The sequence below is a fragment of the Staurois parvus genome, unplaced genomic scaffold, assembly GCF_062004578.1.
Source record: "Staurois parvus isolate SC_StPar_1 unplaced genomic scaffold, SC_StPar_1.0 ptg000380l, whole genome shotgun sequence".
Lineage (NCBI taxonomy): Eukaryota > Metazoa > Chordata > Amphibia > Anura > Ranidae > Staurois > Staurois parvus.
Genome location: NW_028318176.1, coordinates 1,433,873 through 1,447,875, shown reverse-complemented (window position 1 = coordinate 1,447,875; position 14,003 = coordinate 1,433,873). Strand labels below are relative to the sequence as shown.

Here is a 14,003-nt window from a genome sequence, read left to right as displayed (position 1 = left end):
TCATCCCCTCTATTAGGGGATAGAGAACTCAGATGGAATTCTAGGGGGAGGAACGGCCGGTCAGTCAGGGAGGAGTTCCTCCTAGTGGTGGAATGGTCTCAGCAGACATGTGGGAGCAGCTCCTGCCTCTGGAATAAACCTACAGATATGGGCCTTGCCACACGTCATGTGACACAGGGGAAGGGTTACCCAAGGAACATCATAGGGCATGTTCAAACTGGGTCATGTGATACCAGTCAACTCACCCAAAGTCCTACAACCCCAGTGACACCATCAGTTGTCAGGACAAGTAATGCCAAGGCTGAGTCTTGACTCTCCAAATTGTGACACCAGTGAAATCACTCCAAGTCATGTGACACCACCACTTCCTGGGTCATAAAACCTCATTGACATCACTGGTAACCATGACCAAGTAATGCCATGTGACATCTGCAACACCACTCCAGGTCATGTGACACCACCACTCCCCAGGTCATACAACCCCAGTGACACCACACTATGAAGTAATCACGCAGTTCTGCTTTCATTCAATGCTCTTTATTAAACAAAACCATTTCTGATACAAAAGTGAGATGAAATGTGACCCAACCACCAATCCCCACACTATAAATGAGTGTTGCTATGGGGATGGAATAGTGCCAATAATGGCAGAATAACTGTCTAGTGCAAACAAATCCCCAGTAGTAAAAGTCAGAGATGGGCTCGGAGCCCTGGAAGGCACTTGGCTGCAGACACATTCTACAAAGCACAGCAGCTGCTGACATTTCTGGAATTTTATCTAAAAAGGCAGTTTGTTTTGGATGGAGCAGAGGTGAGACCCCCCCCCCCAGGTAGGTTAATGCCAGCCTTTGGCCTACTGGGGAGATTTCTCATCACTTCCTGTCCTAGGATACACAACAGGTAGTGAGTGGAATCCTGGTGTCCCCATTGGAAGATCTCCACTTCCTGTTCTGGTATCACCCATCACTTCCTGTCCAACAATGGTTACCAGATCAATGGAGACCAAACTTCCTCCACTCCATCCAGAACAAGCCACCAATAGAAAGCTTTACATTAAAGCTTGCTGCTGCAGAAAGGATGAGGGTGGGGGGGAGGGTCAGAGGTCACAAAGCGATCATCTGCAGATTAGGTCATTCCACTAATTGAGGTGCAGGAGGTCAGGAGAGAGAATAGTGCAGTTATCAGTGGAGTAGTCCTAGGTGGGGATGAATGATCACCTCCACCTGTAATCTGAGGCATGTCCTGAGTCTTTGGTGTCCAGCGGTGTATAAGGTGCTGAGCGGAGGAGGGGCTGTCACCACAGAATACCTGAAAGAGAAGAGAAGTTACATTACCAAATCTTCTGAACGCCATTAACTGCTCATCCTGGAGGGCCCACCAACCACCACTGCTCATCCCAGAGGGCCCACCAACCGAAACCACTTCCCACTGCTCATCCCAGGGGGCCCACCACCTACGGCCACCTCCCACTGCTCATCCCAAAGGGCCCACCAATTGCTCATCCCAGGGGGCCCACCTGCCACCCTCCACCGCTCATCCCAGGGGGCCCACCAACCCCCACCGCCTACTGTCCTTTCCTGGAGTGCCCACCAACAGCCACCACCCACCCTGGAGGGCCCACCAACTGATGAACTTAAAGGGGTCCAGATCCAAGACTACCACCCACTGCTCATTGTGAAGGTCTTACTGACTTTTTTTTTTTTTTTTTTTTTTAAGTCCGCAAACGTGCAACTATAACAAAAAAACCTGTAAGTGTTCACAAAAAAAGTGCAAGTGCAAAACACCACACGAAAAAGTGCACTTAGGGGTGTGCTTTTGTCCTACCCTTAAAGGAGCAGGACCGCTACCCTGATCCCCCGGGGCACGAAGCTCCTGACAGGGACAAGGTTCCCATTTGGTCCTCCTGGCCAAAAGGCCTGGTGGACCACAGTTCCTCGTGTCCAGCCGAAGCCGGACACCCAGTACTTGGTCAGGGGGCTCTCCCGAAGAGGAAAACCCCCTAGGGATCAGGGGAGGAAGGAACCAAAAAGGCCACACATCCTCCCCCTAGACTTCAGGGCAGGCCCGAGGACCCACACCCTCCATCCTGTGGAAAAACACACAAAAGTAAGCAAAAGTAACAAAATGTGGGAGTGATAATAAATTAAAATAGAAAAAAAAAAAAGTGGACCGTGCCAAATTGTGCACAGACCAGGCCCTGAGGCCTGTAGCAAAAATTGCCCTGTCCTAGCCAAAAGGCCTGGTCCTAAGGGCGCTTGTGCAAAAAGTGAAAAACAGTGACCTTGTGCCATCTGCACACTGTGGGGTCCCACACCCAGGTGTTACTAGTGGCACCCCTGAGGGAGTCTACTCAGGGGGCACCGAGTTTGCAGACTTTCTGCCTTCCCGACCCCTGGCCAGACAAGGTAGATCCGTCCAAATCAGGAGGCACTGGGTCCTTCCGGTCTTATCGGAGGAATTACTCACGGGCCCTTACTTACTGACCACTACTCATCTTGGAGGGCCCAACTCTACCACCCAAAGCTCATCCTTGAAGAGCTACTGCTCATCCTGGAAGTCTCATGGCTCCAACTACATATGGAGGGCCCCACAAACTGACACTCACTGCTTATCCTGGCAGGCCTACAACTCTAAAATGCACTGCTCATCCCAGAGGGTGCACCAACTGCCACCACCCACTGCTTATCCTGGGAGGCCCACAACTCTAATACCCCAATGCTCATCCTGGAGGGTTCACCAATGAATGATACTATATTCAGTGGACATGGCCTAGGTAATCAGTCATTAAGGGGTTTGGGCTCCTTCAGGACTGGCCACCACAACACCTGGCACTTGGGGTACAGATCTGCAGAAAATCATGCAAGAGGAGCAAGAATTAAATTATGGGGGACAATGAAATGCCCAAAACAAAATCAGAAGCCACCAGGAGACTCCACCCACCAGCATCCATCACTATCCTGTCAGCGTTGGGTAGACAGGCTGGACCAGTTCAGAAAGGCTGTTTGTAGCACCTAGGCCACCCATACATGGGCAGACTTACTGGGGTGTCAGAGTTGTCTCATTTCAATTACATTCCTCTACATTTTGGGTGGCGCGGTCATGTTGAATTGGGATGGGGGGTTTGGGGAATTACCTTGGATGGGAGGTTGGGACCCTCAGGAATCTGGGATTCCTCAATTCTGCTTCTTGTATTTGACATAGATGAATAGCCCATCCTGGGTGCTACAAGAAAACAAAATAACGGTTCAGTGGGGGCCGGTGCACTGGGTGACAGGTGCAGTCCTGTGGGAAGAGTTCATGTAAAGAGGCATTACAGGGCATGGTCATTCCTGGCACAGCCAGGGGAGCGTACACTTACTTGTTTTTCCGCACAGCGATGGATGGGTGATCAAATCTCAGCAACATCACATCCAGATCAACAGGGGGCGCTACATCCTCATAGCCAAACGACACGTCCAGCTCCTCCAGAGAAGTGTTTGCATCGATGACAGCCATGAATTCCTCAGTGCAGGAGGAGGTCAGCTCACAATACCCAACTCTGTACAACGGAGACAAGGAGGTAAGTATGGAGTTTTACTTCAGAGACCTGTGCTTACCATGAGGGAGGAGTCACCTGACTGTCTGCAGAGTACAGCCTGGAGTCTGGAGGGCCTCACACAGCTGCTTTACTCCAGAGTCCTCAAACTTGTTTCCTGCCAGATCCAGGCTGGTCAGTGATTGGTTGGTGAGGAGGGCAGAGGCCAGATCCTGGAGGGAGGAGGAGGACAGGTCACACCCGTACAACCTGGAGGAGGGAACATGGAGGGTCAGCTTAATGCTGGACATGGATGACAAAAACGTGACAATGCAGAGCAAAGGGAGAGCTACCTGTAAGGGCCCCGGTCAGCCACAGCCACCACATACATACTACTGTGGGTTACCTCTACTCTTGGACTCCAGCAGTATGACGCTTATCTGAGAAGGAATGGGGCCCACTTGGGGTAATTGCACTAATGGGGGGGGGGGGGGGGGGAACGATACATTTTGCTGGAAGGGCATTATTCAAGGTGGTCTGCACTTGGACCGATCAAACAGAAACTGCCCCCCAACCAATTGTCATTACGCAGCATATATAGAACTCACTCCAGCTCCTGCAGGATGCAGCGTGGGTCTCCCAGTCCTTCACACAGAAGCTTCACTCCAGAATCCTCCAGACTATTCCAGGTGAGACTCAGTTTGGTCAGAGACCGGCTGGTGGAGAGGACGGAGCGGAGGTCCATGCAGGATGCCTGGGTCAGCTCACAAGTGGCTAATCTGGAAAGAGACATCCATATGAAAATCTACCCAATCAGCTCCTGGGACCTGGTGCTAGACTTGAGCCCCATTGGCTGAACTCTTACTCCATCTCCTGCACAGTACAGCCCGGGTCACACAGTCCTTCACAGAGGAGCTTCACTCCGGAGTCCCCAAGCTTGTTGTCCCTCAAATTCAGGCTGGTTAGGGTCCGGTTTGTAAGAATGACTGATCGGAAATCCTCACAGGACGAGCTGGTGAGCTGATTCTCAAACAACCTGCAGAGAACAAAGACCATGTGACCAGGAGCCCCCCCATGGACAACCTGCATTCAGTCTGTTCAGCATTGGTGGGAAATAAAAGATTGTCCACACTACAGTAATTCCAGGATAGTTTGGTGTATAGTGGAGAGGAACTGGATTGGAATTGCCCAGTATGGTGGCTCCTCCCACTGCTAGTCACCCTGCGGGGGAAGGGGGGTATGGATTTACATGGCAACCCTGGGATCTGCTGTCAGAAGCGGTTCATACTCAGCATCATCCCATCACAGATCTACTCCCCACAAGTACATTACAACAGTTCTCTCCTGTTCTATAATGAGAACACCAGACCACCTCCCCACCACCAATGGGCCCACCAAAACTTACGCCAGCATCTTCACAGAGCAGCCCGGCTGGCAGAAAGCCTCACACAGCATCTTGGCCCCAGTGTCCTCGAGGTTGCACTCTCTCAGGTACAGGGTGGTGAGAGATCGATTGGTCATCAGAGCAGAGCGGAGGAATTCACAGCAGGCCGGAGTCAGATCAGAGAACTCAATCCTGGAAGGACAAGTCCAGTTAGAACTTATGGCTCGGCTTTACCAGTAATATCTACAACCCAATACACAGAGATTTGGTGCTGAAAGCTGAAGATGGCACGTGGAAGGAAGGCTGGAACCCATCAGGTTCTGTGACACCAGTACGGTTATCCCTCTATATTAGGGCTGAGAGGGAAGGGAAATCCAATATTGTGAGTTGTCACCAGAAAAGGAATAGTGGAAATCCTCCAATGGGGACCCCCGTTCTAGTGACAGTCTACAAGGAAGTTTCAATCACTTCCTGTTGTGTCTACAAGACAGACCTTCTGGTCCTCCTGTGTCTACAGGACAGGAAGTGATGCCATGTCTAGGATGGGACAACCCTTCTGGTACTTCTATTGTACGAGTTGAAGACTCACCTCAGCTCCTGCAGGGTACACCCCGGAACCTCCAACACTTCACACAGAAATTTCACTCCCTCGTCCTCAATTTTATTCAGTGCCAGATCCAACTTGTGTAGAGATCGATTTTCTTTCATGGCGGAGCCAAGGATCTGACAGCTCGGGGCAGTCAAGTTGCAGTCACTAAGCCTGCAAACAAAAGTCAGAGCCTCATAATTGGGAATCTGCCATCTTGTGAACTTAGATTGGACCATAAAGATGTCTGAACTCAGGGAGGAGACCAACGACCGGAGGAGCCTGCCTCCCCCACCCAGTCCCACCCCCTCCCCCCAGGAAGAGCCTGCCTCCCCCACCCAGTCCCACCCCCTCCCCCCAGAAAGAGCCTGCCTCCCCCACCCAGTCCCACCCCCTCCCCCCAGAAAGAGCCTGCCTCCCCCACCCAGTCCCACCCCCTCCCCCCAGAAAGAGCCTGCCTCCCCCACCCAGTCCCACCCCCTCCCCCCAGAAAGAGCCTGCCTCCCCCACCCAGTCCCACCCCCTCCCCCCAGAAAGAGCCTGCCTCCCCCACCCAGTCCCACCCCCTCCCCCCAGAAAGAGCCTGCCTCCCCCACCCAGTCCCACCCCCTCCCCCCAGAAAGAGCCTGCCTCCCCCACCCAGTCCCACCCCCTCCCCCCAGAAAGAGCCTGCCTCCCCCACCCAGTCCCACCATTTCCAGGAGACTGCCCCCCCCCCATATCCACCAGTCCCTCCCCCTCAGGGAGACTGCGCCCCCCCCCCATCCACCAGTCCCTCCCCCTCCAGGAGACTGCTTCCTCCCCCCCATCCACCAGTCCCTCCCCCTCCTGGAGACTGCCTCCCCCCCCATCCATCAGTCCCTCCCCCTCCAGGAGACTGCCCCCCCCCCCCATCCACCAGTCCCTCCCCCTCCAGGAGACTGCCCCCCCCCATCCACCAGTCCCTCCCCCTCCAGGAGACTGCCCCCCCCCCCATCCACCAGTCCCTCCCCCTCCAGGAGACTGCCCCCCCCCCCATCCACCAGTCCCTCCCCCTCCAGGAGACTGCCCCCCCCCCCATCCACCAGTCCCTCCCCCTCCAGGAGACTGCCCCCCCCCCATCCACCAGTCCCTCCCCCTCCAGGAGACTGCCCCCCCCCCATCCACCAGTCCCTCCCCCTCCAGGAGACTGCCCCCCCCCCATCCACCAGTCCCTCCCCCTCCAGGAGACTGCCCCCCCCCCCATCCACCAGTCCCTCCCCCTCCAGGAGACTGCCCCCCCCCCATCCACCAGTCCCTCCCCCTCCAGGAGACTGCCCCCCCCCCCATCCACCAGTCCCTCCCCCTCCAGGAGACTGCCCCCCCCCCCCCCCATCCACCAGTCCCTCCCCCTCCAGGAGACTGCCCCCCCCCCCCATCCACCAGTCCCTCCCCCTCCAGGAGACTGCCCCCCCCCCCCATCCACCAGTCCCTCCCCCTCCAGGAGACTGCCCCCCCCATCCACCAGTCCCTCCCCCTCCAGGAGACTGCCCCCCCCATCCACCAGTCCCTCCCCCTCCAGGAGACTGCCCCCCCCATCCACCAGTCCCTCCCCCTCCAGGAGACTGCCCCCCCCATCCACCAGTCCCTCCCCCTCCAGGAGACTGCCCCCCCCATCCACCAGTCCCTCCCCCTCCAGGAGACTGCCCCCCCCCATCCACCAGTCCCTCCCCCTCCAGGAGACTGCCCCCCCCCCCCATCCACCAGTCCCTCCCCCTCCAGGAGACTGCCCCCCCCCCCCCATCCACCAGTCCCTCCCCCTCCAGGAGACTGCCCCCCCCCCCCCATCCACCAGTCCCTCCCCCTCCAGGAGACTGCCCCCCCCCCATCCACCAGTCCCTCCCCCTCCAGGAGACTGCCCCCCCCCCATCCACCAGTCCCTCCCCCTCCAGGAGACTGCCCCCCCCCCCATCCACCAGTCCCTCCCCCTCCAGGAGACTGCCCGCCCCCCCCCCCCATCCACCAGTCCCTCCCCCTCAAGGAGAATGCTTACGACAGCTCCCGCAGGACACAGCCCGGCTGGCGCAGGCCATCGCACATGGTTTTCAGAGCAGAGTCCTCCAGAGTGTGGTGACCCAGGACAAGTTTGGTGAGCGATCGGCTGGAAGAAATAACAGAACGGAGATCCTCGTAGAAGGACGGGGTGACCACAGAGACCTGAAACCTGTGAGGAGAGCAAAAGCTTCAGGATTGTGGTCCAAGATGGCAAAAAAGTCCAACTAAAACCAGAAAAAAAAAAAAAACCCACACACCACAACTTGACTCCTTTCCTTCCTTGAGAACCTGGATCAGGAATTTGTGGGACCTATATTCCCAGCTAACAGTCCCATGTAGGGAACAGAATGTAGACTCCTGGGGACAGCCCATGAAGGAGCAGCAGGGGACAACCCATGAGGAAGGAGCAGCTGTCAATGTCCAACATGGTGGTGATGGGACACTATAATCCAGAAGTCTGCATGTCCACCAGTGAATAAAGGATCCACCAGAGGTTTTCTACCAAGCAGAAAACATTTCTATTTATGATGAGCAGTTCGGAAAATTGGAAGGACACCATGACTACCCTGAGGTTCAAATCTAGGTCACAAGCAGCCTGATGAGAGATTAGGGAAGAGGCCAGAAGGGCACAAACTTACTCCAGTTCTTCGATCTTGCTGTCCGGTTTAGACATCCAAGAAGCCTTTCCACCCTTTGCAAGGTCCTCAGCAAAGCCACATCGTGTGAAGCTGCAGGAAAAATCAAACGATCTCTCAGAACCAAACAATTATTTTACGAGACAAACTTCTGAAGCCAAGAGCCCTTTAACATATTTCTGTCACAGGTCAATGGGTTCAAGAAGCTGTTACTAGATAATGAGGTCTCCCATGGAGGAGGAGACCCAAAACACATCAACTGATCAACCAGAACACAAACCACTCCAAACCTCGACCACGACATCCACCATCTCCAACAAACTAAAGCCAGCCATACACTGCTTGAATCTCTGCTGGTTCAGCAGGAACTCTTGAGATTTGAACCATATATGGGGAGGCTGAATGCATCAATCAACTTGGGTATAACCAGCCTGCTGCTAGCAATAATCCCTGTTCTCCCAGTAAGGACAGCTCCCCCCCACCAGAACACAATGGCTCAGCGAGAGGGATCCCAGTCACTGTGTTGATGGGGGAAACTCGCGAATTTCTCAGCTTAAAGAAATTCACTTAGTCTTTGGCCTCCCTAAGAAACAATGGCCATGGACAGTGGATTAGGTCCAGCATTGTAGGCCATGAATTACAGATGAGACCTCTATACACAAACACCCAGGGTTCAGGTATGGTCAGGACAGCCTTCCAGTGATGTTAGATTATCACAATTCTGGAAGGGTTTCCATACCAGATCTCCTGGTTCTCCAGCTGAAGACAGTTTGAGGCATTTTTTTCCTAAGAGGTAGTCCATTCTGCATGATGCTGGACATTCAAAGGCCTTCAATTTAACTTAAATCTACAGACTACAAAAGACAAACGCAAGTGTGAAGACTTGACCCCAGCAGCAATGGAAGATCCATGTGTTGGTGTGACTGTTCATGACGTCCTACAAGAAAGGTCTCTAGACATCAGAGATGTTAGTTTGGGGTAAAGGGACTACAGAAGACTTACCAAAGCTTTGAGGAGCTATGGAAGAAGGGAGACAGCAATTCCAGGTCTCGGGGTCTCATCAGCTGATCCTCCAGGCAGATAGAGACAAAGCTCCTCTGGTCTGCCAGACAATACAGCATCTCTCTGAGCCGTACATTCTCCATGGATGAGCTGTAAAAACACGGCTCAAACACCAGGTCTTTGGCACTGAACACTCGGCTGCACAGCTCCTTGTCCTGAGCCTCGTAGAAGCAGGTTAGGGCATCGGTGCAGAGCCTTCCATCAACAAGCCATTTCTCCATGGCAGATTTGGCTCGTAAGGAAACGCTAGACCCAAGGCCTTCTGCAAACGCCTTTAGCTGATCATTATTCAGGAGGCCGAAGAGGAACTGTATGGTGGAGTTCAAGTATGGCTGATATTCAGCCTGAAAAATCAGAGATCTTCCTCTGCAGACTCTTGGGAGGAACGTATCTCCACTCACCATGCCGGTCTCTTTAACCTCAGCATCTTCATCCAACACATAATACAATGCAGCAAAGAAATCCTGAACGCTCTTGTGAATGAAGCTGTAGTTGGTTGTGGCTTCCACATCCTTCTGGAAAATGCTGTCATCTGGGAAGACAGAAGCTACCACCGATATAGTCAAATCACACAGTCTAAGACCTTCCTCATCAAACAAGCTCTTCTGACTCGAGGTGCCTTCGATGGCCAAGGCACAGAGGTTCTGCAGACACTGGAGTGCAGCCTGGTTGCCGCCTTGGTTGAGGAGTAAGCTCCTGAGATACGACAGGTAGACGGAGGTGAGGGTTCTACAGTTTGCTGGGCTCAGCTCGTTCTTCATTCCCACCTTCAGTATCTTACAGACAAGCCAACAGGTCAAAGGAACTGAAGACAAACCCAATAGAAATTCATTTTCTCTCACCACAGAGATTGCCTGGTATGCCTCATCTTTGTTTTTGAAGAAGTTGTGGAAATATTCTTCTAGATCTCCTTCTGACAACCCGAGAAGTTCTACAGAACAAGGGGACTGAGTGAGCTCCTTCATCTTTGGGAGGCACATGGATCTGGATGTGATGAGCAGAGAGGTTTCAGGAAGGATAGATTTCCTCAATAGGCATCTTAGGAAGGTGTCTTTGTGGGTCTGTTGGAAAGGGTCATCACAGTCCTCATCGTCATCTTCCATGGTCCACCTCAGCTCATCAAACCCATCAAGAACGATCAGAACCTTGGAAGGATCATTGAAAGCCGACTTGATCATATTCTCTGGGCACTGCAGCTTGGAGCAGCTTTTGGCCACAAGTCCTTCAATATCGATATTGCCGTTAATCTTATTTATTTTTCTGCTGTTCAAGTAAAACAGAAAACTAAAGCGGTCGGCGTAGAGGCTTCCAGAGGCCCAGTCCAGCATGATCTTCCATGTGGTCAGAGTCTTCCCTATTCCAGGAGGTCCCACCAACACCACAGTCTTGGGGACAAACCCGCTGCCATCAGGAACAAACAGGTCCTGGACCTTGGATGGGGAATATCGGTCTGAGGACTCTGTGACCTCCGCCCGCTCAAGTAAAGTGCCAGAATAAGGTATTGTATCATTCTCCTCCCGATTAACCTGGAGGGGGCGGAGCCTGGGATATCTCTCCCCAAGGCTGACAACCTTCCCCACATGGGAGTCATGGGCTTCAATGTGTTGGAAGACTTCTTTCACTGATGCCAGATACTTGGATTTCCATTCTGTGGAGGAGAAATGTGGATCAAGTTGAGGAGCAGCAGATAGAAAGTGAAGCATAAACCCATCTTATGGAGCGTTCCTATTCTTCGACCCCGACGAACGTTATATGGACCTCAGAAATGATTAGAGCTCCACCCTACACCGGCCTCCGCCCGGGCCCACCCCTCCTGCACGCCGGCCTCCGCCCGGGCCCACCCCTCCTGCACGCCGGCCTCCGCCCGGGCCCACCCCTCCTGCACGCCGGCCTCCGCCCGGGCCCACCCCTCCTGCACGCCGGCCTCCGCCCGGGCCCACCCCTCCTGCACGCCGGCCTCCGCCCGGGCCCATCCTCTTAGTATATATGGGGGAGGTTGAAGTGTCGCTTGCCATACCCCCTAGTCTGGGAGACTAGACTCACTTCTGGTTCAGATGACAGGACCCCCAAAGCTTGCCCCTTCCCCATCCCTACAGAGTACATCCGAGGGGAGGGGCCCACAGGCTACATCAAATCATTGCAGAGAAGGGTGTGGAATGGGCATCTCCCAGCCGGTTACCTCTCAAGGGGGACTCCACCATGGTGCCAGCAGAGTAGGTGTAGACTTCACCTCCGGAACTGGAAGAGAAAAGAGGTCAGCAGGTGATGGGAGGAGCCACATTTTATCACACCCAATCCTCCCCACCACAACCGATACTCCCCTCCACTGATCCTCCACACCCTCCCCCTATACACACCCAATCCTCCCCTCCCCCAACACAAACAATCCTCCCCTCCCTCCCAACCGATCCTCCCTCTAGACACACCCAATCCTCTCCTCCCGACACAGCCCTATAGGAGCCCCTCACCTACCTCCCCTGAGCCCGAGTCCTCGTGAGTTTAGAGGCAGGAAACCGCCAAGCACCCCAAAGGAGCCGCTCTACAAACCGAGGGACTCTCATCAGCAAATCAGCTGGAGGGGGACCCCACAGTGGGCGGAGCATCACCAGAAACCACCTACAACTGATGTCACACCTATGGGAGAAGTCCTGTGTGAGAAGGGTCTGCTGAGTGACATCCCCCCCCCCCCCCCCCATGACTCATCATACAGGGAGCTCAGAGTCAGCAATGGGGTGATGTCCTGCGAGAGTAGAGTCATGAGGGGAGGGAGATCTCCTGCGTGAGGAGAGTGTGGGGGGGGAGATCTCCTGCGTGCAGAGAGAGATGGGCACACACACGATCCTCCCCCAACACAAACAACCCTCCCCAAACCAAACCGAGGGACTCTCATCAGCCAATCAGCTGAAGGGGGACCCCACAGTGGGCAGATCACCAGAAACCACCTACAACTGATGTCAAACCTATGGGAGAAGTCCAGTGTGAGAAGTGTCTGCTGGAAGCTGAGTGACATCCCCCCCCGCCCAATGACTCATCACACAGGGAGCACAGAGTCAGCAATAGGGGGGGGGGGGAAATCTCCTGCGAGACGACAGTCATATCCCCCCCCCCCCCAATGACTGTCTCGCAGGAGATACCTCCCCCCCCCCCCCCAATGACTGTCTCGCAGGAGATAACCCCCCCAATGACTGTCTCGCAGGAGATATCCCCCCCAATGACTGTCTCGCAGGAGATATCCCCCCCAATGACTGTCTCGCAGGAGATATCCCCCCCAATGACTGTCTCGCAGGAGATATCCCCCCCAATGACTGTCTCGCAGGAGATATCCCCCCCAATGACTGTCTCGCAGGAGATATCCCCCCCAATGACTGTCTCGCAGGAGATATCCCCCCCAATGACTGTCTCGCAGGAGATATCCCCCCCAATGACTGTCTCGCAGGAGATATCCCCCCCAATGACTGTCTCGCAGGAGATATCCCCCCCCCCTCCCAATGACTGTCTCGCAGGAGATATCCCCCCCCCCCCCCAATGACTGTCTCGCAGGAGACGACAGTCATGGGGGGGGGGGGAGAATATCTCCTGCGAGACAGTCATTGGGGGGGAATCTCCATATTCCCCCCCCCCCTCCCGTGACTGTCCTCTCGCAGGAGATATTCACCCCCTCCCCCCCCCCCTCCCGTGACTGTCCTCTCGCAGGAGATATTCACCCCCTCCCCCCCCTCCCGTGACTGTCCTCTCGCAGGAGATTCTCCACCCAACCCCCCCCCCCCCCGCGAGAGGACAGTCACGGGGGGAGTATATTATCTCCTGCGAGAAGACAGTCACGGGGGGAGATAGAATATCTCCTGCGAGAGGACAGTCACCAGTCAGGGGGGTGGGGGGGTGTTAAGTTCTCCTGAGAGAGGAGATTCGCGGGGGGGAAGCTCCGATGGAATCTGTGAATCGATGTCCTGCTCCGAGTGACGTCATCACAGCCAAGGAGTCCGCTTCTATCAGCAGCTTCTCAAACGGGCCATCTGCACTCCAACCCTGCCTCCTCTCACCTGTCAGGCGGTCAGTCAGCAATGTGCCGCAACTTCCCGCAACCTCCTTATATACCTCCTTGGCCACACCCTGACACGTCCCTCCATCTTTCCAGAAACTAAATCCCGCCCTGACCCTTCCCACCTTTCCATCCTCCCAGAGACTAAACCCCGCCCGGCTCTGCTCTCGACTCCTCTCACCTGTCAGGTGCTCACATAGCAATGTGTCGGTACTTCCCGCCCCCTTCTTATATACCTCCTTGACCACACCCTGACACGCCCATCCTCTCCTCCGACCCTTCCATCGTCCAGGAGACTAAACCCCGTCCTGACCCCTCCCACTCCTTCATCCTTTCGGAGACCAGACCCCGCCTTCATATTCAGAGTCCGATGATCGGATTGCTTTCCACTACAAGGGCAGCGGATCTCCCCTGAGGATGGGTGGAATTCTGTTACCCGGAGGAGGGGGTGGTCTCCGGAAAAATGGCGCCTGTTCCGTGAACTCGTATGTAGAGCGGAGACCTCTAGTGGTGGGGGGAGGATGTGGTGACACGTGTTCTGGTTAGCTCAGTGTTCCAGAACTGTCCCGTGAAGATCTGCCCCCTTAACACAACTGCGCATGTGCCAATTTCAGGCATAAGCAGACGATCAGAGATCTCGCTCTGTTACACTGTTAACCCCTTTTATGCTGGATTGCAATTACACGAACCACTGAATCACATCCCTTGGATTACTGCCGCTGACGATCCTACCGCAACATGTTGCCAAGCTGCGGGGGGTTGTGACATGG

General features: G+C 54.7%; 1 protein-coding gene across 2 annotated transcripts; it reads right to left on the bottom strand.

Moving 5' to 3' along the window:
• Window positions 1-521: 521 nt before the first annotated feature.
• On the bottom strand, window positions 522-13,291 carry LOC149455964 (NACHT, LRR and PYD domains-containing protein 3-like). 2 transcript variants are annotated; one of them, XM_089685539.1, is made up of 13 exons: window positions 13,235-13,291; window positions 11,374-11,432; window positions 9,135-10,842; window positions 8,136-8,225; window positions 7,496-7,666; window positions 5,488-5,658; window positions 4,920-5,090; window positions 4,380-4,550; window positions 4,123-4,293; window positions 3,614-3,784; window positions 3,359-3,538; window positions 3,134-3,222; window positions 522-1,308 (listed from the first exon to the last, which is right to left on the bottom strand). In XM_089685539.1, exons 2-12 carry the CDS (start codon window positions 11,393-11,395, stop codon window positions 3,174-3,176), a joined length of 3,075 nt encoding a protein of 1,024 aa, XP_089541665.1. In that variant the 5' UTR covers window positions 11,396-11,432; window positions 13,235-13,291; the 3' UTR covers window positions 522-1,308; window positions 3,134-3,173. The 2 variants fall into 2 exon arrangements, with proteins under 2 accessions (XP_089541665.1, XP_089541664.1); XM_089685538.1 differs by lacking the exon at window positions 13,235-13,291 and adding an exon at window positions 11,667-11,849.
• Window positions 13,292-14,003: the final 712 nt, after the last annotated feature.